We start from the raw sequence: 27,261 nt of genomic DNA on the forward strand, positions 1-27,261 counted from the left end.
CTAATTGTCCTCTGACACCCCCTTCAAGGAAGTTCCTATAAAGTATTTGGTGTTAAGCAGTGCGGAACAAGTTAAGTGGACCAGAGTGACCAAGAGCCTGCCATGGCCATTTCTTTATTATCAACGGTTTTGGATGGTGTTTAAGAAAGGCCACCAAAAGGAGAGGTGGTGGTGGAGGTAGATGAAAAAAGATTAATCAAGATTATGAAGGTAAACTACAAAGTTGGGATTACCAAGCCTTGTACATAGTGTCAGCAACTTACAATACCTACTTGCAAGATGAAATATCTAAAATGTGTTTTACTGAGTTCTAGTAAAAACATGATGAAGTATAAAAAAAATGCATATTTACAAATATTTGTGCTATAAGGTAAGGCAATGTGACACAACATGGCAATTAAGGTTCTTTAAAAGTAGAGCGGAAAACGAAACCTTTTTCCATTTCATACAAACGAAGCTGACCATCTGCTTCACAGCAACAGCAGCAGCTTCTAAAAACAACAGAAACAGCAGCCTCTGGTGTTAAAATTCTGCTTTTTCCCAGACTCCACCTTTCACCAGAAAGCAGGACTGAAAAGAGAGAAAATATACATCAAGTGGCCCTGAGGGATCCTTTGCACCATAAGTAATTTTCCATCGTAGCTTATATCCGACTGTTGGTGTTTGCATTCTGTAATTCAGTGTGCAATCATCAGCACATTAGCGTCTATTCTGCCCTGCCAAAATTCACCTCGATACAAAGTCCTCTCACTCTATGACGATGGACATTTTCTTTCATAGCATGGAAAGCTCATTTCACCCTTGTAGAGCTCAAGGTTTATTTTCTACGTCTGAAGAGATCGGAACTGCACATCTCTTGAGCACATATATGAAGAAGCCAAATGCATATGAGGATAAACCAGGAAAAACCACCACTGCAATGCACTGCCTTAGAGGGAAGAATTATCCCATTTTTCAAAAAATGAAGTATTTCACAGTGATGACTGCATTAGAAAGGAAGCACACGATGGAGACTGGGTGCACTTCACTTCCAAGACAGGATCGAACATGTAACTCTTCAATTTTTTGTGTAACTGAAGGCAAACTAAATGCCATTCTGATCGGTAGCATGCCAGAAATTCATCGCATCCTTCCTGTGCAAAGCAGTAACATACTCAAGTACTCTCAGAGTGCAAATTAAAACAATCCTCATAAGGATCAGTGTCCTATAACAGACAAAAATCAGAGCATATTCATGTCCAAAGTAAGTCCCATACTCAATAGAAATATTTGCACTATCTCACAAACTACGTTACAACAGACTATGAGTACATCAAGAGATGCAGAAAAAAAATCAGGACTAAATAGAAGCCGTAACACAAGGACTTAAAACAAACAAAACAGGTGCAAGCATAGATGCTTCATCAGTTCCACAATATGACAACTTCCACATTTTATACCCAGTTTTGGAACACTGCTCTTCTGAGCCCCCACATTTCCTATGGCTTTCTATCAGCATATTACCTTCTTTCAAACCTTAGTTTCTCTACCTACGAAAAGTAAAACTATACCACAAGCAAACCAAGCTTGTATCACTGTGAAGATCTGAGAGAAACTATTGAGTAAAACCAAACCCATATGTAAACAAAGTTTATTTTCTGAGCAGTTGCAAAGTTAATATCAAATTAGAATTAGCAGGTTAATGTGCATGAGACCTTACACACCGTACAGTAGAGTGGAAGGATGCTTCAAAGGTGGGCATGCAGTTTATTTTAATGAATGCTTTGTCCTAAAATATATTTCTGAACTGTGATTTGAACAAAGTCATACAAGAGATATAGAACTCTTGTCTTTACTTAATTTTTTTTTAGTCCTATATCACTTGTTAATATGCCAAATCTACAGCTAGCTGAGATACTGATGACATGAAAACTTTAAGATCAGATAAATCAACCTGCTGACACAGTGTATATGCAATTGGGGTTGGCATGTGAGAAATATTTCAGACAGTAAACTGTTGAATGCACTTACAAATAATCAAACAGCTTTACTCTCAGCAGGGTATCAGGAACAGAGAAAGAGGACTTGAGTCAATCTAATAAAACAACAGAAATAACACTTCCTTTCAGATGTAGAAATCAGGACACCTGAAAAACCTCTACTCCACTAATGCAGAGTCAACTCTGAAGCAGAGCTGGCTGCAGCAGATCAACAACATTCCTCAAATAAAGCATCAGTGAGGGCTCTTACACAGCTCTAAGCCGCTGACAATGAAGTACTTTGCAAATATGGGTAGCATCTAGATACACAGATGAAATTCCAGCCCATTCATAATGAAACCAACGGAGGCTCATCTAATTTACACAAGGATGTTATTAAATGCAAGACAAAAGGTACAATCAGGATACAAATACCTTGCCTATCAGTCCTGCCTTCACCACTAGATTTATTTCAGTATCAATAGAATTGGCTGTTTTTATCTTTCTAAAACAAGCGTTATTTCTCCAAGAGCCTTGCTGTCCAGAAACTGGTTTGTCCTCCTGGTTCCTAGGTCCAGAATAATGCTTTACATACATACGCCGCCCTCTAGATGCATATTATGAGTGCCTTTTTTATGTTTAAAAAAAAAAAAGAGGCAAATAAAAAATCCAATGTTTTCAAACTAACAAGGAGACGCTTGCTTCAACAGCTTGTTGTCCACAGCCTTACCTGTATTCCATTAGGTGGCTTGCCGGAGCATTTTATCATAATAAAATCAGCAGCAAGATGCAGTGGCTACCAAGCAGTACAGTAAATGCACAGATGCTATTGGAATAGAAACAGGAAAATCCCTAAACGATGCTTATTTACAACAAAATGTACTCAGATCTAGGAACACCACGTAACACGTAGCTTTAGGCTTTAATATCAAGATGCAGAGGAATACTAACACTCATGCTTTAGAGACATCTTTATTCAGATGCGTGCAACCCAAAATTAGTTCAAACATATCAATGAGATTAAAAAATTAGTGACTTTCTTCTCATCTCCAAATTACCACAGTGTCTGCGCACTGTTTACTGTAAAATAAAAGCCCAAAGCTGCGTATGTATATTCATTCCAACAGACTTAAAATGCAGCGTGAAGGTTATCTGCAATCATTTCATTTTTCTTTAAACCCCACTCAACGCAGAATCCCGGAATACAATTTGTTTCAGAGGCAGCTCTTAGACAACTTCATAAACCAAACGCTTACAGCTCAGTGGGTTGGTAACCGAGGTGAACTGCTTCAGCCAAAGCCACAAAGGAACACCACGCAACCGAGAGCCTACAGCCACCAAACCCACCCGAAATAAAACCTCTTCTTCCTCGTGACGGTGCCCCAAACCAACTCTGCTGCAGTCTAGAACTCGAAACGCCCTGCACAGCAGACTTCAATTAGATGGCTGAAACTTACTCCTTAGCAGCAAGGCGAGAGGTGAGACTCGCAGCGGGACATTTTGGGAGCTCACAGGGCCCGATCCTGACTGCACCTGGCACAGTGCAACACCTGCCGCAGGGTTGTGCCGGATGGGTGAGACAAAAAGCAGCAAGCACCTCACAGCACCAATGTACACATACACAAACACACACAGTCCTTTGCTATCAGGGATGTTTCTTCACGGGAGTATTTAAGAAATTAAGGAACGCTAGACTTCACCCCACTCTCACAATTTCGGTCGCTGTTCTGCAAAGCACGATTTTCAGCCCCAGGGGCCCTCCAGCAGGCCACCACCTCCTGCCCCCTGCACCAACGGAGGGCTGGAGCTGGGGGCACGGTGGGCAAGGGGCCAGCGAGGACCCCGGGCCCGCAGCAAGGTGCCACCAGCACCCAGGTGGCAGCCGGGGGCTCCCTGAGGCGACTGAGGCCAGCAAAGGGCGCGCAGAAGGCAATGGAAGCGCGGCCACAACAGGGATGCCAGGAGAGACGCCCACAGAGGGCTAGGGATGAGGATGGCGAGAGGGATCTTTTAGGATCTACTGAGTCTGTTAGGAGCTCGCTCCGTCCTGGGAAAAGCGGCTGATGGCGGTGGCTGTGCTGAGGGGTCTCTGGCCGGGAAGGGGCCCGGGTGGCCCCCAGGCAGCGCAGCGCTCCTCGCCCCCATGCTGTGGTGATGGGTGTGGGGTGCCCGACAGCCTCTGCCTCCTTCCCCCAAAATATTATTTCAGCGTTTCACCGGGCTGAAGCGGCACACACAGGGGAGAGCCCCCAGCCCTCCGACCCCCACCTGGCGCCCAGGTACCACCACACGCCCCCAGCCCCTGGCGCCCCTCGGAGCAACCAGTGGGGACCCCCCCGTGTCCCTCCCGGTCCCAAAGTTGCCGGCAGCTCCCCGAGGACGAGCCGGGGGTTTAGGGGGGGTCCCCGCTTACCTCTCAGCGCGGCCGCCCAGCTGCACAGCCCCAGCACCAGCGCCAGCCGCTCCGGGCAGCGCCTCCCCGCAGCCCCCATGCCGCGGCTCTGCGAAGGACAAGGGGAGGCGAAGCCCCGCTCGGTCCCGCGGAGCCGGCACGATTCTCTCCTCCCGGATTTATTTATTTTTTATTTATTTATAATTTATTTTTATTTTTTTTTTGCCTGCACCCCGCTCCGCTCGGACGCGGGGCTGCTCGGCGCTGCCTCCCCGCCCGCCCCGCTCGGCTCCGCGCTGCCGCTGCCGCTCCGCCCGCCCAGCGCCGGCCGCATCCCTAATGAGCCGCCCCTCCCCCACAGCCAATTAGCCGCGCGGGGCGGGCACTGACGGGGGGCAGCACCTGGCCCCCCCCCCCAGCACCCTCAGACCCCCCTCACCACCCCACAGCACCCCTCACCACCCCCTCACACCCCTCTCCCCTCACCCGACCCCACCCCAGCCCCCCCGGCTGCACCAGAGGGGACCCGGGTTATTTTTGGGGGGGGTAAGGGGGTGCTGCTTTGCCCCCCATCCCCTCAGGATTTGGGCACTTAACCCCTCCCCCCCCCCCAAAAAAAAAAAAAAAAAAAAGAGAAAAAGAACAGTACTTCATCTCTTAACGAGCCCATGAGGAACTCCTCCAGCAGCCACCCCCCGACCCCAAAGCAAACACATTTGGTGCCATCTTCATTAATATTGCATGGGGCTGTGATCAAAAATGCTGTTTCTTGCCAGGAGTGTCACTGTTTCCCCTCTCCCTTCCCCCCCACACACACCTCCCAACCCATGCCCTGACCCCCTCCAGAGCCTGGCACAGGGACAATCCCCCCCCCAGGGACAACCCCCCATGGGTGCTACACAAGCACTCGCTGTGGGGTCCCCCCTGATAAAACCACACGGGGCACACTCATGACCCCAAAAGCCACCTTTAGGGACAGCCAGCAGGGCTTGCTGCTAGCCAACCTACTACAGCAGTGCACAAACACACAACAGAAAACGAAGAAACCCACCCCAAACCTGAAATGCCGTCCTCGTTCCTCGCACCCCATGCCCTCGGCAGCTGCTACCAACCCAGCAGCCCCTGGCTGGTAAGTTCTAGAAAAACGCAGCGGGATTAGTGACACGGACGTGAGGACAAGGCTCGGCATTTGGTCCTGCAGGCTAGCTTTGTACCGTTTTCAGCTGGAAACAAATAATTAAGGAAAAAGGAATTTGTAAACAGAATTTTAAGAGAAAAAAAAAATCAATATCTGAGAACATCACATCAGAAGATCTCTTATTCCCTTTCTGTCACACATGTGCCCGGCTTCAGCTCACAACGGAGAGCAGAGTGGCAAAGGCTGAGAGCAAATATATGAAAAATACATTTTCTTTAACAGCCTTTTAGGTCACTTCTACAGCTAATGAGTTCCAACAACCACCATCACCCCCAAAACCACACGGCAAGAGGGCTGGGGAGGCACCCGGGGAGGTTTGCACGCCAGCACCCACCGTGCCCCCTTGTCAGCACAAACACAGCCCCTCACGCTCAGCTAGCCATCTATTTTTGCCTCTGCCACTGAGTCAGTGTTTGGTGCTTTAGATAAAAATATCGAGCTCTCCGTTGATCAAGCAATCTGAAGGGAAGAGAGCACAAGGAGAAGAGGGCAACAGCTGGTGGCTTCGGTCAGGGCGCCTGGAAATACAAAAAGCAAAACGTTCGATAGCCAAAGACATCGTGTGGGGCAGACTGCAGCAAGTTCTGAGCTGGGGAAATGCAGTTATAGGTGAAATCCTACCTTCTGTAGGCACTGATACACACCCTGATAGTACAGCACCTTACAGAAACAAGGCTTCAATGTGCTACCACAGCCCAACATGCCACCATTTCTAACAGAGGCCATCCATGCAGAGCTTTTAACAGGGGAGTCACAGGGAAAGCTGCAACCTGCCTTCTGATATCAAGGTGTGAGCAAGAATGAAAGATAAGGCAGGAATCCACCGAAGAGGATTAATGGCACTACTGGAGGAAAATGGAGAAAAACTAACAGAGAAGCTGAAAATGCTAGGAGGAAGAAGTTTGTTCATCCTTCGCATTGCAAGGGTTAAGCTGTATAGCAAGCAGTGTTTGTTTTCTGACAGAGTCCATATTTCATAACTGGGTTTTGAGATTTCCTGGAATCTGAAAGTCTGAAGTTTGATGCAGCTGCTGACAAAGAAACTAAGCAGAAAGCAAAAAGGAGAAACACAGCAAGCCACAGCAACTCCTGAATGCGGCGATCAGAGCAGCCATGCACTCAGCTGGCACAAAAATGCCTGTGGGAGGGATGGGCAGAGCCCTAACGGGGAGTCTTGGCTCGAGCCTTCAGCTCTGCCATCACCCCACTCTTTTGAGCATGATTTTTCCACATCTCAGGTTCCATCTCAGGCTGTGCCATTGAGATAGCTGCTAAAGAGCCTACAGATTTCTAACCTTCAACCACATTAAGTTATTAACCAGCACTTTACAACTACAAAGTAATTTTTCTGGCTAGAATATGTAAACATCCCAATAATTTCAAATAAACCACATGGCTACAGCCTGAAGGAAAAAATAAAAAAAATCACCTCCTCCACACTGGAAGCTCAGCAAAATGTTCCAGCTGAGTTTGCAAAGGTGCTTTCAGTCCGTATCTCTTCTCAAGTGCAACACAGAAGCCTGCAGCCAGGTGATTATGTTTTGTTCCTTATTTGATGTACAGCCTTGGAGGAGCCCACAGGTGATTTGCAATAAATCAGAATTCACATCACCTGCTCGTCGGATAATAGGCTGGGGGAGGGCATTGCTGACATGCTCTCAGGAACAGGTGAAAACAAAGCTGCTTCGTTTTGCAGCTCTTGCAACTAAAAACATACCTGAGATGACTGTTGAATCTGAAAAATTGTATGCACAATGGATATAATGATAAAAGGAGAATAAATGCACCCAACTCATTGATATATATCACAGCACATTACACACGTACCAGTTGGCTCTAATGCAAATATTCACATCTGTACAACAGGTAAATAATTCAGGAGCAGACAAGAACATCCAACTGTAGCAAGTAGTAAGTAATGAAATTATGTGAAGCACTCGGAATGGGCTCCGTCGTAACAGCACACAAGTCAATAAAAAACATCCTTGATCTTATCATACTTTGGACATTTATCCTTCCCCTCCTCTCACTCACAAGAGCACCCTAAACAAAATTGGATCTGAAAAACAGTCAAGATAAGAGCATGAAAAGGATGCTCTACTTTGCCTAAGCATCTCCTGCTCCTCTCAGAGGCAGGTTGCAGGGCAGATGAACCACTTCCAGTCTGAGCAGCAGAGCCAGTCTTATGTGCCTGAACATAGAAGTAACAGCTGAGCAGAGCAAGGCATCACAAATACATAGAAACAGTTGAAATTCACCCTGAAATTACCTTTGCCCTTAGCAGTGGGTCTGCATTTTTATGAGTTTGTCAAGTCTTATAAAACAACAGGATGGAATACCCAAAATACAGTAAGAGTATTTAGTAGCAGGATGCAAGATTCAGCCACATGGTGCTCAGAATCAATCCCTAACAGACTGAGTTGGTACAGCATCTGACGTACTAGCATAGAAGCATAGCATCTATCCATGATGGTAATTAACCAGGCAGTCACAGCCTGCACGTGAGACTTCTGTGAATATATTTTCAGAAGTCACAGCTTCTTCAGTGATATTCTGTGGTTTTGGAGTCCATAGGCTAAACGCTCATCATCTAGATATTTTGTGCCCCAGCTTCGTAATGCCAGTACAGCACTGCTCCTGCTGGATTTGCAGATCTGCATTGTGCATTAGGACATCTAGTGGCTGAATAATTTACTGTACAAACACACACCTGATAACATGATTTTGATTCCCCATCAGGAAGCTCAAATCTACTTTTTTAAAGCCAAGACTTATCTGGGAGAATCTCAGGGTTTCTGCATTATTCTGCCCTGTAATATAACCCCAACTCATTGCTTGATAGAGTACTCTGAAGTGCAAGCACAAAGAAAGCGGCAGGCTTACATACCAATTTCTACCTTATCTTTCATCAAGATACCAGAGTAACATGTTTACCTCTGATCCATAATGTAGTCTCGCTCTTTGCAATGTACCTAACTCTTAGTTTGAGTTTTGAAAGATCTTTTCCTTATCCTGCATTTTTAGTAAAATGGTAGTGTCATTTTTTGTTTCCTTATTAATTAAAAATGATACGAACCTTTTCATTCCAGAGAAAAACCTTCAGCATCCTCAGTGGTGGGGGAAAAATTCATCTTAAAATGCCTGTGATGCTGCTTTAAACAACTGTGCCCCACGTGCTTTAAAGCTAAGTAACCATTTGAGCTGTCATAAGGCATTATTTCTGATGAGTTAAAAATCTATACTTTTAATTTGATTAATCTAAGATGAAATACAACTATTTGCATTTTCCTGTGTTTATGCATTCCAAAAATCGACAAACACCACAGAGCAAAGTTAATCCAATAAAAAAGTAAAATGCTGAAGTGGTTGGGTGGTTGGCTTTGCATCAGAATATGAAAACGTGGATTAACATGCCAAGGGGGTGATGAACATTTGAACTTCACTAATCAATTTTAAAATCATAAGAAATGGGCATTTAGAAAGTGTCATAATCTTAATACTCCAATTCACTCCTTGAGTCTTAATTTGGAGAAATCAGCTGCTCTTGAAATTTTACCTACAGCACTTCCTTCAGTTGGGCAAAGAAGAATTCCTACTTCGGCATTAATTACCATTATTTTGTTTCCATACCCTTTTAGATTTCCCCACAGAAATTAACAATCAAATCCCTCCTACATTCACTTGTCACACACCCAGGCATTTTTGTTGTGACTGCTGCTGGATTACAGGCAGACAGCTATTCAGCATGCTCTAACCTCTGTGGAAAGAGCTCAGACTGCAAATAGAAAGCGTCCATCACTGGTACTCCCCATCCTTTACAGTCACTCACTAAATATCTATTCCAGATTTAGCATCCTGGCTCTGATCCTCCTGTCTGAACTTTTACTTGGATTGGGAGGTGCACGACAAGAAATGGATGATGCAAGGATGAGATGTGCATGGATTAGAATGTGTGCTTTGAGAGCAAACAAAAAAAGCAAAAGCAGCAGGAGAGCAGACAAGCAATTCAGTAGCCTTGCTATTTGTAATTTGAGGTTAATAAAAAAGAAAAAAAGGTAACGGATTCAAGCAGTAAGGGACTTTAAAGAGCTTCTTCCAAACATTGCTGCACAGAGCACAGTGCAGTTCAGAGCTGGCAGGGATGCTGCTGTCTGCGAGCAGGAGTACAGTTCGAGGGCAAGGGACACGAAACATCGAGCAAGGCTGTTTCTGTTCTGCCTTCACAGAAGAGAAGTGAGTGACATGTCTAGCTATTTCAGTCACAGTCAGAGGTAGCCTGAGTTGTTCTCAAAAGGCTATTACTGAATAAGTTCAGAACCTTCGTATCAAGTGGGAAGTTATTGCCACCTTTTTTCTTCCAAACTTATATGGCACCAAAAAGCTGAATTCACAAAGACCTTCTCGGGGCAATTAGCCAGCAAAGGCTGAGAGACACTCGGTGACTACATGTGATTGCAGCCCTGTAATGAAATACAGACAGATAGAATCACAGGTCATAAGATGATGGAAATCCATAAAGGAGCTTTATAATTGGAGAATAGAGGGGGGAAAAAAAAAAAAAACAACACACCAAAAAAAAGGGCAGAAAAGCTCAGAAAGTATTTATATGAAACCTGACAAAGGAACATTGGCTAACTAGCACGAAGAGATGCTAATGCTCTGCACTAGGGTTAATGAGACGGTCGGAGTTTTAGCCTGGCTGTTGCCACATGCTTCCTGTGAAGCCTGAGGTGCTCCAGGGAAGATGCTGAAGCAGGCACCAGTCATTTAAATTGCAAACATGTTTGGCTTGACTGGGGACTCTTCGCCCTGCTTTGATTTACTGAATGCATTGGGATCATCGTACGCAGTGCTTTTCTCCCCATTTTGCTAACCAGTGCACTGAAACCTCACAGTGAGTCATGAGAAATGAGAGATTATTTCTGACCTAATTAAGTTCAATTTTGACAGGACTCGAAATACGCAGGTGTCATGTTATTAAGTTACCTAATTGTACCTTTGAAATGGTCATATAGTAATGACTTCTCAGTAACGAGAGGAAAAGGGGGATAGGGACGTGAACTCTTTGCTCAATTATTTTCATCTTAATCTCCAGCACTAAAGCAGAGGGCATCCCCCTAGTAAGTACAGATCTGAATTACTCATAATTACTGACACATCACAAAACTCAACTGTTTGATGATCTCGGGTGTGAATGAAAGACAAGCAGCTGAGCAGCTCCTCAACTATTACAACATCATTTCAGCTACAAGGCAGAAGACCAACGAAAGCACACTTGGGTCCAAGCTCTATCGTTCTCTGAAAAGGGGCAGTTGACACAAATCAAACACCAAACAACTAGCCCAGCTGTTCCCCCACTCCATGTCATTAAGCAGCAGAGACCAGCAGGACGTGGCATGTCCTGCTACGGCACTAACCAGGATCTACTGGGATACACAGGCTGTGCCAGGAGGGTTTTGCTCTGTTCCAGCTCAGTCAGGTGCACTGCGATGGAGAAGCAGGTTGTGTGAATGCAACAGCACGTCCCTAGGAGGGCAGCAGATAATGGCCATCCACTCACTTCTACAATTGCTCAACTATTTTGAAGAAGAGAGAAACTCAAGCATCTCAAAGGCATTGATTAAAAAAAAAAAAGAAAAAACACACACAAAAAAACTAAGTATCTCAGACAACTGTAATTTAAAGAACACATCAAAGGATCTGTACAGCTCCACCAAGAGATGAACAAGTGTTCTGTGGCAGTGATGAGAGAGTGCTGCAACGCTGACAAGAGACTTTAAGGAACCTACTACAGCTGAGCAAGTGATGTGATTGTGCAGAGAGATGACAGCAACACAAACATCACAACCAGTTCCTGAATTAAGAGGAGATTTCTGCGAGAAAAGATATTCTGCTATTAGCTTTCACCATTTTGAAAGAAAGCACAGCCTCTGGTAATAGACGCACGCTGCTCAAACACTTATTTTATGCTTCAGAGTGTTCTCATATATTCACACCTTTTTTTCTTCAGTTTGTAAATACACAGCAGATAAGAAAATAATAAGTGGAAGTTACATTCAGTCCCTTAGACTGAAGGTGGGCTTTGGCACTGACCAGCTGGCTGTCACTCTCAGCCTTTTTGGGTCCCTCTGCCCCAGCTTCCCATTGCCAGTCTCACCACAGGGCAAGGGCTGTGCCAGTAAAGGTACCGGACAGCCACATCGTGCAGTAGATGGTGAAACAGATCTAATTAGAAAGTATTTTCTTCAAGTTGCATTTATTTTGTGATGTGATTCCCCCACATCATACAAATGTGCAGTGCAGGGAGTGGTATGTGGGTAAGAACAAGAGGTCTTGGCTGCAAAACCCTACTTAATGATGCTGCCTCTGAATATAACCGCAGCCTTAAAGCCTGCCACCCACAGTCCTCCTCAAACCACCTGCACAACTCAGCTCGCTGGCCGGTCTGGCTTCCTCTCTCTTCCACAAAACAAGTTTTTATCTCTACATCACCCATGTGGAACTGATAGGAAAAACAAAAACAAGAAGCCCACAACAACTTCACTGCAGCACCTCACAGACAAGCAATACACTAATGCCATCTATTGTAGTGAACGGTAAGCTATTTCCTACAAGGAAACATGCAGTTAAAAATCAAAATTTATACAACTGTAGCTAACTTTTCCAGTATGTGAAGCCCTAAAAACATTTTCTTGAGGCTGCAGACCCCTGCACAGGGATTTCAAACTAATCAGTAACTTCATTCTTCAGTTATCTTTTTATGACCCCCCTACAAAACCACCCACGGACTCAACCTGCGTGCTCTGGAAGTGGCAATTGCGGTCCTTTAGTGCTGCAGTTACCAGGTATTCCTGCATCAGCAGCACAGCAGATCATGGTGGCACTGAAACGCCCACCAACAAAGCAGATTTTGTGACAGGAGCTCTTGCTGTAGAGCTGTGGTTCAACTGCTTTTCATAAAAGTTCCCACAGAATATGAACGGGTCATCATTCTGTGGATAGTGCCAAATGCTCTGATGTTTTCATAAAGTTTATATCTGGCAGAGATAGATTATTTTTTTTTAAACTTATGAATTTTCCTAAACATTCCCCCAGTTACAGGTTAGACAGTCCCCCAGAACTTGCTTCTATTAAGTTTTACAGGTTTTTATTCTCATTGCTCATACCCAGTAATGCTCCCACTGCCCTGTCAGGCAGGCACCAGTCGCAGCAGCTTTGCAGCATTCTGAGCTTCGTAATTTTGGGCTGATGAGCACTCAGATTCATCCTGTTTACTCTCCCACAGACAAAACCGTTCCAAGGTAGTAATAAACAAAGCAGGTGAAGAAAAACACATGGTTAATATTATCATGTGATGGGATGACTGCCTCTGTCTCCAAGAAATAATTGTTGATGGCATTTAGCCCCCCTTAAGCTGGGCATAAACATCTTTTTCTCCCCACCCTGCAACATACTCAGCATACCATTTGTTGAGAAATCTCTCCGAAATTAAGCTAACATACTCAAGCAGTTTACCAAAAAAATAAAAGCTCTGTGTATGTACAGGAAAAAAAAAGAAAGCGACATCAATTGGTTTAATGGGCTGTGGTGATAGCGCTCACATTTCCAACTTAACCCAATATTCCTTGCCTCTTGTGTACCATGCTATCAATACCGTTAAGAGTAACTGCACTCTGATGCTAAAGCTAGCAAACCTGCCACATGACTTCAGTCTAATTTGTCTTGGGTTCACTTTACTAGATTTGGGCAATTTAGCTAAAGTGCTAAAGTGAAGATGAATCCCACTGTACATCCCCTATCAGCCAGCAGTGCTTAGAGGCTGCTTACTGGGGCGAACTCTTTCTTCCTATTGTTTTCCGCAGGCATGGACAAGTGGAAAACACTGATCTACCCTAGCATTTGATAATAAGCAGCACATGTTTAGCATACATTTTGCAGCATCAGAGAAACAGCCTGTAGACAGGAATGGAGAAAAGAGCCTCTGCTCAGCATTTCAATAATCCCTTTGCCATCTAGAAAAACCTTGCTTCTTTTTCAGATAAATTAACCTATTCCACCTGTCAAGAACAAGCCCCACAAATGCTTTCCTAAAGTTTGACATACACATTACAGTGAAAATTGATAAAAGGAGTTGACCACACAGAATTAAGTAACCTGTCCTGAAAATGGTACCAAGCTCCAGGTGTTTTTTCCACCACCTCCAAGCAGTTCTAGTTACAAGCAGTAGAGGGAAGCAGCAAGCACTGTAACATTGTCTAGCCACTCGACTGTCATGTACTAAAGACTTAATTATGTTCTCAAACAAAATACAATGAACTCTGTCATAAGCAATCACACGAGAGACCATGAAGTCAGTAGCTTAGTGGAAGTGGCCTTCTATGAAAGATGAAGCAGAATTTTCTCTGCCTATAGGGAAAACTTACTGAGCTCTGAAAATAGAAACATGAAGTGGAATGCAGGGGTTTCACTTTCTGTTTGTTTGCTCCCTCCCCCCTCAACTTTACTTACCTAGGCCTGAGTTCACACATTAATTTTTCCTGATAAAACATTATTCAGAATAGTTTTGTCTGATCATCAAGGTATCTTAAGAATTTAATTACATCTGCTTTAGTAAATGAAAATACATCCACGTAAGTCAACTGTTGGCAGATATGCATAGAAGGAAATATTTTGCTTAGAGTATGTTTAAAGTATTTCATACACATTCAATGTTTTATTTGTATGCAACTTAACTCTGCTCAGGAACTAGGCATTGCATAAAGCACACCTTCAGTATTACTTGGACACCTTTCTATCATAGTTCAGGTATTTGCCATTGCAAAATAAAATAATCCAACAAAAGCCAAACAAACAAACCAGAACTGAATATATTTACTGACACACAATTCCTCTCTCATTTGTATTGCAGGCAGCAGAGCCTCCAGAAGTGTTTCTCACAGGTGGATTACAACTCCCAAACAGGTAAAAGAAAAGACAATTATGACACTAAAAATTTTATTTCAACCTAGACAAAAAGAAAAAAAAAACAACAACAACTTACCTCTCCTTGCTCCCGTATCACTACTGGAAGAATTTTTTGAGGTCAAGCATTCCTCAAAATTCACAGATAAATTATCCAAGGTCACCACTTGTACATTATTTTTTAAATTCTGTTATAATGAATTGAAGGAGGAAAAACACGAGGACACTAGCTTGGGCTGCAGGAAGCCACTAACATGAAGACCTTAGGACTGGTCAATTCACTCAGAGGAGTTTTATCTCCCTTATCACTTTTGATGCCATGTTATATAGCTAAAGCACAGTGCACCTGGATCAGGCACCATCTATCACTCTGCACAATTCCTACAAAGCAAGGCTCCAACTTTTGCTTGTAGAAACTAGCTGAGACTGTAATGCAAGTCCATAGGATGGTGTAATTGGATACCACTTTGCATATGATATCTCATTTTAAAAAAAAAACAGAGCATACTCAGAAGTACGTAACTTTGAAGAACACAGAACTTACCAGAGAGTTTTTCCTTCAGTCTCTAGCCTTCATGCTTCGCGTTTTCATTGTGCTGCCATACTCAAACAGCTGAAGTAGACAATTCCTTGATCACGCTATAAAGAAAATTTGTGAGGAAGTGAGGAATATGACAGAGCAGGAAACAATAATTATGATGTTATTAGAAGAATGCATCACATGACAAAAACTTAAACTGCTTTGAAATAATGATTTTGTCTTCTCTTAATACTTAAAATAAAATAACATTAAGTTACTGCTGTTTTAAGATAGAACTAAAGGTTAAAGGATAGTAATTACTGATTATTTAAAGGGTACTTATAATGAACTCCAATAAAAAGGTGTCACATTTTTAAGCCAGATACTATATTTTTAACTGGGAGTGCGACACTGGACTAACATTACCAGGAGACTGCACTTCAATTAGAAGCAAAGCTGTGACTTGCTATAAAGTTCCTACAGTACAGGAAGTCTCCAGTGCTTCAGCTCACAGCACTATTTGTGCTCTCTGCACCAGAACACAGATCTATTATTTTTTTTAAATAAGAAGTTTGTATTTTATATGCAGTTAGATACACATGAACATTTTAGTAAGTCCAGGAATTCTGCAGAATCAGACAAAACCATTTCTTCCAGTGTTGTGAAAATGAAAAGTGTACTGCAAGTGACCATGACCTTGATATGAAAAAAAATAATAATTGTTTTACGTTATATCCCCAAAGCCAAACATATCAGGCATTTAGAACATGACACTCAGCAAGGGAATAAAAACTATAAGTACAGGAAAGGAATTGAATGATTTTCTTTTCCTCTGGTTTCAAAGCCAACGACAGGGTATAAAACACTTCTATTCAGCTTTTCAAAGGTACAAAATACATATGAAGGAATAAAACAAAGCAAGAAAAGCACCAAGATTAATAATAAAAAAAAAAAAAAAAAACTCCTAAGAGAGAGAATTTATCAGGGAATTCAACAATTCAAAGATATTAACTTCAGCCTTGCTGAATAAGAGTAATTATTTTTCCTTAAGTCAGCTGATTTCTTTTTCCTTTTCATCCATTGTCATCTCTTGTTATTTAGGACATCATATAACTAGCCTTGATTGCGTTACAGCGTTAAGAGAATGAAAGTCCAATTTAGAAGGTGCTTAGTACTTGAAAACTTCCAGTATGTTCACTCGCTTAAAGGTAGGTGCCTGCTTTGATGTGCTGCTGTGTCACAGATGCACCTTCAAAGGGAGAAAACTTCCAGAAGGCAGAGGTAGCAACAGCAGCAGCTTGCTGCAACTTGGAAAACGAGGCGTAACTTCAAGTCCCACATAAGCACGCTGTCTCCTCGAGCTTCTGCTGCCCCTTGCTCATTAGAAAGCTGAGGTCACGAGGAATCAACCCACTCTTGGAGGAGAATCGTTACTGAGAAGTTTCCTCTCCTCTCCTCTCCCCAGCTATTGACACCATCACTACCTCCGTGGGTCTGTAACCACGGCACAACCTGGGCTCCCGCTGATCTTTGATGGAGAGGGTGAGGGAGAACAGGCTGTTGTCAATGCAAAGCTGAGCTGGTGAGCAGGACCAGGGATTGCAGAGAGTTCTTGAGATGGTGGATGGGAAGAAAAGGGAAGGCTCTGCATAATGCAGGGCTGGGGGGTTGATAGCCAGCCTTTGCTACAGATAAGGCAGGTTCCTTCCCTGATTTCTCTATCAGGGAGCATTAAACAGCACAAAGATAAGGAACCTTTGCCTGGCTGGGGGCTACTATTGATTCCTGAGTTGTGATATGTGAACTTTAAGGTTGGAGTTCTGTCTCTGCGTGGGGCACAGAAGAGCGTGTTCAGAGAGCTGCCAAAAGTTTCTTATCTACACAACGTGCTCAGTGCCAGTGCTGGTGGAAGGCACTGAACAGCTTCAAGTTCTGCATTCCTTGGGTAGCACGCACTGCATAGCGGATAGGGAACTCCAATAATCTTGTGTTTCGTGCCACAAGCCATGAGGTTCCCATCCAGGGATTCCCAAGACTGAAAAGCAAGGTATAACTGCTACCACTTCATTTTTAGTCCTTTTAGGAAACTACCAGCAGTCTATAGGCACTGTACTTCTTTACAGACAGCTTACCCTACAACTTCCAAATGCAGTCACTCCAGCCAACAGATGATTAATGCCAGCAAAATAGTTCTCTACCTTCTCTCTCATACCAGATGAAAGACATTTATTACCTTGTCCCTTTCCAGTTTGATGTTACAGAGATGCCAGACTAAGGAACCTGACCTCTGCTCTTCCATATTGTCATTTTAATTAAAGCCATATCCTGTAAAATGGTATATGCTGCTGAAACCCTGATAAGATCCTATTATCGGAAAGGAGCAAATTTGTGATGCTATCTGGGCCAGCCCATGATTATCTGCCAGAACAAAAGGAACATTATTAAACAAACTCTGTTAGATCACTGTGGGAGGATAGAATGAAAATCATGCTCCAGAGAAATCCCTTATCTCTCTGGGGTCAAACCTGCAGCATGCAGTTGCTGCTCTGTGCTGAAAGCTAGAGCAGAGAAAAGAGGAGCTGCTGATTCCTGTTGTACCGTGGAAAGTTTTGTTCCTTTCCTGCAATTTATTACCAGGAGAGATACCAACGTTAATATCAATTAACTCCTGGGAGATGATAGTTTCTTAAATACATTTTCAAAAATCTCATTACAAAGCAAAGTGCCTGTATTTGCTTTTCTAAACACAGCCATTATTTTTAGGACACAAGGAAGAAAGGGTTACAATGTCTCTCTTACCTTTAAGGTTTAATGATCTTCTGTGAAACAAAAGCAGCAGGAGGGAATTGCCACACAGCAGTTTCTTTACCTTGACTTCATTCTTTCACTTCTCTGAGTCAGCCAAATAACATGTCAGCCCCCTTGAGGTGGATCCTGGTCTTTGTGCAGCCAGAACAAACACTCAGCAATTCTAGACCAGGCAGAGAGCTGTGTCACATCTCTGGACTCTCTCAGGTTTCTTGGCGCTAAAGGCACCAGATGCAACTTTTTATTTTTCAGATAATCAATTCCACTGCATGCACGTGCCATATTTTTCTGCTTTTCCAAGCAAGCACTGAGCTAATGTAAGAAAACCAGCTAGAACACCTGTCCCATCCCCCAAAGCCCCACTTAGCTTCTCTGACTTCCCCATTACTGACAGACAAGCGCTGAATCAGAGAAAACAAAGAGCAGCCTACCTCTTGTCCTGATTTTTAATTACTATCTGTTAATGCTTGAGTAGCTAGAACGGCTCTACCACGCTTCCAGTTACTTAACTTTCTGCTCTACCGGGACACACAAAGAGCTTGCTCTGTGTTGGGAGTGGTGCTATCCAGGGGGTCTGTGCAGATGATCACAATCAGCTGAAGTGCTCTGGCTTCATTAATTACTATGCATCAGATGAGCTGCATTAAGTCCCATGTCCACACTCTCGCCTGCTATGAGAACGCACTGCTTTAACACCACCAGGTGGCTTAGTGCAGACAGCTGGCTCTGCTTAACTGTGGCAATGGGTGGAAAGCACCTGTGGGCCCTGAACACAGCTCAGCTGGAAAAGAAATAGATCCCTGTGCTTGTGGAGTTACTGCATGGCCTATCTCCCTCTAGCCTAAGAAAAAGGAATAACCCCCACTTTGCTGGGAATGCAGCCCTTCTTACTAAAGTCATGGGAACTACAAGCACTGGTATTAGTGGTTCAACTGGTAGCAAAGGGTTTGTAAGGTGACTTCAGGCACCAAATAAAGTTTAAACAGAAGTTGCGAGAGGGAACACAATTTTCTGGTCCGATGCTAGATTGAAGGCATCAGTAGCATCTCTAAAATGCATTGTTTTATCTCAAAAAAAGATCATGAAAGAGAAATCACTAAAGGGACTTGGCAGCTGATAAAAAGGATATTCACAATGAACTAAAGAACAGCAGCAGGTATATCGCATACATTCCTCAGAATTTAATGAACTGGTCTTCAAAAAAATAATTTTATCTTCCTCATCCATATGTATTTCGATAGGACAACAAACGCGGATCCAATTTAAAAGGGCTCGGCGTGGTTCTGTTTGATGTGTCCGCAGACTTTGTTCAGGCTGCAGCATGAGGCCGCTGCCCAGTGAGGCCTGGCCTCCGTGTGCCCATGGAGGGGAGGGAGCTGGGCAAAGCACAACTGCAGTGACCGGACCAGGACTTCCTTGCACCCAAAAGCAAGGTCTTGGGAGACTCCCAGAAAGGAGGTCCTGGGGTTTTCTTCAGGGCACCTCGTATTCCAGCACCGGGGCCTGGCTTTGACGCTACCTGTGTCTTGAAGTATGTGTACTTGCAGGATCAGGCAGCTGAATTCACAGACCACAAGAAATTCAGTAAGTGCCTGGGCAGAAATCTCCTTGGCAGCACGCTGCTTGACTCTGGCCAGTATCAGCCGCATCAGAGAAAGGCTCCAGATTCTGTCTCAACGTTACACATTAATTCTTGCCACCAGTGCTTTCTGACAGTAATACTGTTTCTTTTGCCCTCACTCTTAAATGTATATTTTATGGAAAATATAAACAATCTAAAGTATATTTTCAGATTTTCTTTTAGGCTTAATTTTACTTAATACAAATATTGAATTTCCAATTCAGAAATACTTCTTCATTTCAACCAGCTTTTCTCACATACTTTTTTTCAAAAATCTTCATGAAACTCTTAATAGCTAGCCAAGCATCACGCGTTTCTGAGTCTTACCCTTCAACTGCTATGGAAAAGCAGAAATTTTGCTTGTGCTCTGCTCTAAACAACAAATCACCTTCAATTTAGAATGAAAAAAAAATCCTAGCTTGCTCAAACAAAAGAAGAGAAAAACACAGATAAAATGTGACTGCATACAGTATAATTAGCCAGGATATTCAGAACAATATCCCCTCTTTCAAAAAATACCTGGGGACCTCAGCAACTTCGACCATCTGTTTTTGCTGTTACAGTTGGCATGTGTGCACCTGGCTTAGAAAGCTAAATAAGATACGCATTAACATGTATATCAGTAATAACATCTATGGAGAGTTATGGTTTTGAAAGATGGAAACAAAGAGTTAACAGAGAAGAAAAGGCAGGATGATTTTTCTTCCCTCTAACTCTTTAACTGACTCCAGGAGAGAGATTTGCATGCAGGCAGTTTACTCCTCCCAGCCAACATCTCATCCTGGGGAGAGGGCTGATATTCTCATTGGATGGCTCATCCATGAAGCTGACATTTCCTAACCGTGGAACATTGTGTCACTAGCACAAGACGGCAGTAAAACAAGAAGCTCAGAAACAATGACAATCTGCCAGCTCTACTCTGAAAATAACAAGACTTTCTCTCTTCCCCCCGCCAAAGCCAGCAAAGCTGTTCTCAGCTCGTACCACGGATTTCCCCAGGTGAAATGCAGATGGACAGAGTACTGTGCAAATCATCGCAAGCCTAACAGATAATTACCTACTGCAAGGACTAGAAGCAGCCCAGATAATTCAAAACTACTTACCAATTCCACTACCAAAAATAAATAAATAAAGCATAAGCTGCTCCAATTCATTACTGTTTATTCATCCTTTGAGTGCACTACACACAGCTGTTAAATGGCCAATAAATTCTTCCCACTGCAGTGAGCACTCCTCAAATTTAGAAGGACTGCCTTGGCATCGTGTTTGGCAACACCTCATGTCAAGCCGTTTATGCACAGAGGAACAGGGGAACCACTGCTTTGGACTGAGCTCATGACACAACGCATCCTGGTTCCTTTGTCCAGGAAAGGTGAATACCAGACATTTCGAAGTGCATTGGGGAGCTACTCTGGAATAACTAAACAACCAGGAAAACCTGCTATTGCCTTGAGAGTTGTTTGCAGCAAGGAATGTGAAGGCCCATAGGCTTTTTACCATGGTTTTGTGTGACTGTAGGTGCTCTTATTTAAATATAATGACTTTAATACCACCTATAATGATCATTTTAATAATCATCTCCAGCACGTCTTTGGGAGCCTGGTTATTGACATTTAAATGCAGTTTTAAGGATATAATTGGTTCTTCTCATGACAACATTTCAGAACGATCAGCGGTTCACTCAGGCATACACAAAGCAACAATAGGAACCTCTACAGAATTTGTCTGAAGGATAAGAAAAGCAATTAGTCACCCCCATTGCATCATCAGCTGAGGTAATGCGGTTACTAAAAACAGGAGTGCTGTTAAACTTAGTAAGAAGTCCCTTTGATTTCACATTTCTTCCTTTCTCAAACCAGGAATGGAGATCCTCATCCAACGCAGCTTAAGGAAAGAAAACTCCTTGGGCATCCCGCAGCACTGCCCTAGCTCAGGGAGACTGTCCCTTCAATGAAACTTAGCCTTGCACTCTGCTGAATGCTCTAGATCAGAGTCTGGATTTAGAAACAACACTTAAACACTGCTTCTTGGTATGACCAAGTCGCTGCCTTTAAAGCACGACTAAAATTAATGCTGAACTCTGCAAGTGAATAGTCCAGTGTGCTGAGAATCAACCTCCAGATCAGCAGCTGGAAGAAACATGAAGTTGTATCAATGCTACTTTTTTGAAGTAGTGTCTGGACATCCACAATCACAGTTGGGGGGTGTGATTTTTTGTGTGTCAGAGGTCTGATTTAACCATTTTTACTCTTTACTTCTTCACACAAAAAAATACTTCTGGGAGATCACTTTGTAGGCAGTGTAATTCTGAAAATACTACTGGGGGAACATGTAGGTAAAATTATTTTAAATATAAACATCGTAGGACCGTAAAAACCATACACTACAAAGAATATGACAGATTCACTGGCAGAGAGAAGGATTCTTCCTAAGCAAGAAAACCATTCCTACAGAATGCATTACTTCAAGCAATTGTCAACAGACGAACTACCCAGTTAACAAATGGGAGAGTGAAAAAAGTAGATAGAGAAGACTTTTTGCATCTACAGGATTAAGGACATACCAGAGTGCCAAGACCCAAGCCAAAAGAAGGTTGCCAAATCAAGCATACAAATCGATCTCAAGTGCTACAGATCGGTACAGGCAGAAAGGCCACGGGACAAGCTACTTTGGGAGCAGCATGCACAGGGAGGAAGGAGCAAAGAAGCAGTCCTGGTCCTGCCTCCCGCACACTCCTGTGACCCCTGGAGAGCCCCCAACCTCTGTCACTACGCCCGTACTGCTGGCATGACTTTAATACAAAGAACTGATTAGTGTCAAAGCTGGAATACAGAAAAACATTAAAAAAGAAAGACAGATCCACAAATACAGTTCTATTGTACACACCGTGAAAAGAAATCCCTCTGATAAACAAACACCTTTGAAGAAAGAAAAGAGGTTGTGAGGAAGCAAAGAATTGAGCATTTTGTTCAGAATTTTTTAGAAGAATCTCTACTGAGTTAAAGCATAATAAATTCCCCACAAACCAAGAGCTCTGGAACAGGCAACGCTCTTTTAGAAAAGGCTTTATATTCTTTTGATACCAGCTTTTAAGAACAGTAATAAATAAGTGAAGGGGAGAAAAGTGTTCAAAACAACTCACAAAACAAATCAAATCAAAAAAGACTCCAAAAACAAATTTACAAGTCATAACATTTCAAAAAGTTAATGAATAAAATCCCTGTAATTTCTGAGGGGAACGCATGGCCACAATTACCGCATCAAAGGATGTTTATTTTCTACCTGATTGCAGCAAGTGTTGTTCTTGAAAAGGAAAAAATACAGAATGCCCTTTGCTGCTGATTTCCAAACACTTTCTGTGAGTTCAAGGGACTGAACGTGCTTGCAGCAGCGTGGATCCACTGCGTTTATGCGCCACAATCACTGCAGCAGACTTGTTTACAAACACTCTGATTTTTCTACTGACAACACAAGCTCAGACCCCAGCTGCTCCAGCACTGGAAACCCCAACCCAGATAACCTGCTAGCTCCTTTCTGTCTGTCTCTGTCACTCCATCAGTTTTGCTTGGTGACGAATCAACAGCCTAAGAAGTGCTGGAGGCCTCCTTCAGCAGGGCTGTCAGTGTTGCTAGCGCTGATGTTGGTGAACTCGTGGATATGGCAGCAGGGCATTTTTAGAACACTCGCATGTCTTGTCTGGCTGAAAAGCCAGCTCTGAAAAACCCAAGGAAATGTTTGGTTTTTTTTCCAAAATACAAAGTGATTTTAGAAATGCAAATATATTACAGTTTTGCCTGCACACAGACACACAAATTTTCGTAGCAATATTTTTAAAGAGTGGCGTTAATACATCAATATTGTAACTCTTTGGACCCTGCTTGGCTGACGAAGCAATGTTCATAGGGAAGGGAATTCAGCTGACACCCATTTAGGATGCAGCAAGATGGATAGCACTGTCAAATTTCATTATTACCTGTCTTCTATTTATCCAGTAGTAGACATCATTAGGTGTCAACTTAAAAACTGCAGACTGAGACGGAAGGTCTCACACATTTTTTAAAGCTCATGCAATTTAGTGTCACAAAATAACCTTTTAAACGCAGCTTTTTAATTCTTTGAAATAAAAAATTCATCAAACTGTCTCTGAGGAGGCTACTCAGAAAGCTAGGAACTTGTGTGAGAGGCACAGCACTGTCGTGACTGCAAGATGACTGCAATACAGAAGTCAAGGAGCAGGAATGAGTGAGATGCCACCAAGTGCACTTCGTTTAGAACTGGAAACAGGTGAGAAGCAAAGAGATTAAACACAGGTAAAATGCCAAATTATTTATGTGAACCAAGACCACAGGAGCTGGGTTTAGACATGCAGTGATTCAAAGCATTGCAAGTCCCCATCACCACTGCACGGATAGTCAAACACATTCATGTGGGTATAAAGTTTATGATGTTAATAATAGGCTATGATGTTACAAATAAATCTTGTCAGAAAATTGACTCCTAAAATTGAGAGGTTTTATAGGGATTATTGGTAGGTCTGCAGAAAATCTGAGTACCTCAAGTGATTCAATGGACTTCTAAAAATGTAGAATGGTAAATTGCATTAAAAGTAATTATTTTATTTTTGTTTTTCTGTCAGTGACTCAGAAGGTATTTTGCATATCAGTCATGGGAGGCTTCTAATAGAGTTATTTTCATATGTTTTGTTTACCTAGACATGGATAGGGGTTGTCTTTTAATTGCCTTTTATGCTTTTTTTCCCCTTGGTCCATCTGATATAAGATTGTAATGCCTATTAGAACCCTGCCACAACTCGAAGTCTTGAGCTTACCAAAATGACTGACACAGATGCTTGTGAAATATTTGCTTAAACAAAGTCTAATTATATCTAAAAAGGCAGGCCTATAAAGGGGAGCAGGAAAGCAGCGAGACCGATTAACATTGCTGAACAATATCAGGAGCCAAGAGTTAGAAAACAGGGGTGAGAAAAAAATGGAGAGTTGCACTTAATATTATTACCACCACAATTAAGAGTCTAGAAGCAGGAACAGATGTTCTGAAAAAGTATCAGTTTTATCCACTAATTTAAATGAAACTCTCTCTGGAGGGAAATCACCAGCTCACTTAGGCTCTCCGCACCAGTTGGCTATTTAGTGAAGGAGATGACATCCAATTTTCATGAAATCCATCTTGTGACTGCTACGGCAGCTCTTAATATGAATAGCTGAAAAGGGTGTGACAGTTTTAAAGACAAAACAGAAACCCTTCTCCTCAGCCCTAGAATAAGTAATACCAAAACCCTGGACTGATTTCTGTCAGAGACCGCATTAATTCTGTCTGGTGCCTCGTCCCAAAATAGCCCGGCATTCTGGCACGCTCACAACGCCGGAGATGGTGTGCCCGGCTCATTCACACTCCCAGCAAGCACCATGTGTTTCATTTAAGGCTCTTAAATGAAACAGTAAGCCCTTCACAAAATGTAGTTATTCCTGTAAGTTAAGAGGGCACGAAAACTAAGCAGGGTTAAACACCGCCATGTGGTGAGCACCGTCCTGATGTCAGTGCACATCAGAGCAGGCTCCGCTGATTTCTGCGGGACTAAACGCTTATTGCTCATTTCAGTGCAGAAGTCCCAAAGAAAATCACCAACAAATTCAGACAATGGAAAGCTGCCATCAATATGAGGTTAATACAAGTCAGAAGTAACTCCCCTGATATTCATCAATTCAACTTTCCAAAGCTCAGTATTTCAGGTAGAATTACTACTGATTTTCTTTCCAACTTACAGCCAAAGATTCAAGGTATTGGGTGAACAGGATCTCAGTTATTTTAGTGCAAAATCCGAGGTCAAGTCAGGTCACACTATGAGTTCACTACAATTCATATTTTTCCTGGATAAATATTGCTGCAATTTCTGTAAGATCCAATACAGACAGTTTATCTTTTAGGTGCAAACTCAAAATACCTAAAACACAGTGATAATTCCAGCAGAAGTGGTACGAGTCACCTGAAAATGCTTCTGTTATTAATATTTTGTGTGGAAGGCAAGTGAACTTTTTTTAAGTATTCTCTTACATTATAGTTTTCTAATGAATGAGTGTAGTGAGTCCCTAATTGCTCAGCATCTCTTTTTAATACAGCCCAATCACGCCGTTATGATCATGAGAATAAGAACGGATGCTAATACTTCACCTACCATCAAACTACATATTTCATTGTTTGAGAAAGAGATGAACAGCCAAAAAACAACTATTGCCAAGGCCTGGAATTCACAATTCCCTAATAAACGGAAACTTCATAACTCAAGAATCCAGTTAGCTTGAGCTGAAGGATAAGACAAAGCGAAACGGGTGCATCAGTTTGGAGAGGGACAGGAAATAACCAGCATAAACTAGAGATTCAGCTATGAGGAATTCCACTTTCTAGTGCCTGCATAGATACTAAATGTGTAATGTAACATATATATATAGTTAAAAACCTTAATCTTGATGCATCAGCATTCAGTAAGTTGCTCATCTAACATTTTGTGCAAGAAAGATTTAAATTTTCCAATAAATGCAGATGTGGTGCTGAATGAATTTATAATAAGTCATAAAACCGAAGGAGTAAAACCAGTTTACTCCATACATGTCCTAATCCCCCCTCCTTTCATTCCCTTTCTCCCAAAACAATTTGATTTCTCTCTGTTCCATGCCACCTAAATTAAAACAAAACAATTAAAAATTATTTTATGCAGTAGTGCATTACCTTGTTGAAATAATTCAATTAAACTTTGATAAGGACAGCTTGTTGACATGGTTAGCAACACAGAGGATCAAGAGCTGTGCTTCAGAATGAAGATGTGCATTTTGGGTCACTCTTGCTACAGCAAGGAACTGTAACTCTTCGGGGACTGTTAAGCCCGACCAGAACAAAGGCATGTCAACCTTTAAACACAGCTGTGCTGGAAAGTAGGACAAATCCAACACAGGAGACCAGGGTTGAAAAGCTGGGGAGGCTCAAAGTAGAACACTTCATAGTGTATTCACCTCTAGGCTTGGGCAACGGCTGGGGAAGGAATTCAGAATTTCAGTTTGGAATTTAGCTAGCTAATTTTTTCCCAAGTCCAGTCATAAGTTCCTAAGTTCATAGTTACAAGGAATGAGCCATACAGCCAGCACACTGAAAATTACTAAAGATAATATTGACTAGGAACATTAAAAGAGAAAGTTTTTGTTTTTTTTTTTCCCCAACTGCTGTTCTGAAATGAACGTACCACTTTCCTGCTCTATTCCCCTGGCCAAAGAACTCCACAGGGGTGAAAATCCATTGAAGAAAACAAAAACTAGAAATGATGTCCCCGCCTTGCTGAGTCCAACCGATGTCTGCACTTTTCACTCCACTTATTTTATCTGTGATTTCTTGTATGTGCTGACTCCCACCCAGCCGTCAATAAATAACCTCGTGTAAACTCTACCAGTATGATCAAGAGTTAAAAGTGCTTTTGTTTGATGTCTTCAACTTCAATAAAGCACAATAAAATCAGAAGGACTTCACACAAACTATCCAAACATCTTTCATTAGTAAACTGCAGCTGACTTCTGGCAAAGCCTGCTGTCCAAGTGGAGTGTGCTGTGCAAGGCGATGCACCTAATGACGTGCTGCAGGTAAATTTATTTGTCAAACTCTGTTGACTATAAACCTACTGAGTTACTTTCCATTGCCTTTTATTTTGGTACATTTGCTTCCCATTTATAAATAATACACTGAAAACAAATCCTTTGACGGGTTACTGTAAGAACAGCAAGCTCTGAAACCTCAGCAAAG

General features: G+C 42.5%; 1 protein-coding gene across 10 annotated transcripts in view; it reads right to left on the reverse strand.

The window, feature by feature from the left end:
* UNC5D (unc-5 netrin receptor D) overlaps window positions 1–27,261 on the reverse strand; it is a 196,233-nt gene that overhangs the window by 131,164 nt on the left and 37,808 nt on the right. For 3 of the 10 annotated variants that reach the window (XM_072027140.1, XM_072027141.1, XM_072027139.1), the window contains one exon: window positions 15,054–15,148. Coding sequence is in view for 4 of the 10 variants with exons in the window: in XM_027443553.3 (XP_027299354.1) it covers window positions 4,372–4,450 (79 nt within the window). In the remaining 6 variants the exon portion in view is untranslated. Of the gene's footprint in view, window positions 1–4,371; window positions 4,658–15,053; window positions 15,149–17,828; window positions 18,056–18,268; window positions 18,497–27,261 lie in introns of those variants that run through there. The other 7 variants (XM_027443555.3, XM_027443552.3, XM_027443558.3 and 4 more) reach the window with 6 other exon arrangements.

Source organism: Anas platyrhynchos, chromosome 23, assembly GCF_047663525.1.
Source record: "Anas platyrhynchos isolate ZD024472 breed Pekin duck chromosome 23, IASCAAS_PekinDuck_T2T, whole genome shotgun sequence".
Taxonomy (NCBI): domain Eukaryota; kingdom Metazoa; phylum Chordata; class Aves; order Anseriformes; family Anatidae; genus Anas; species Anas platyrhynchos.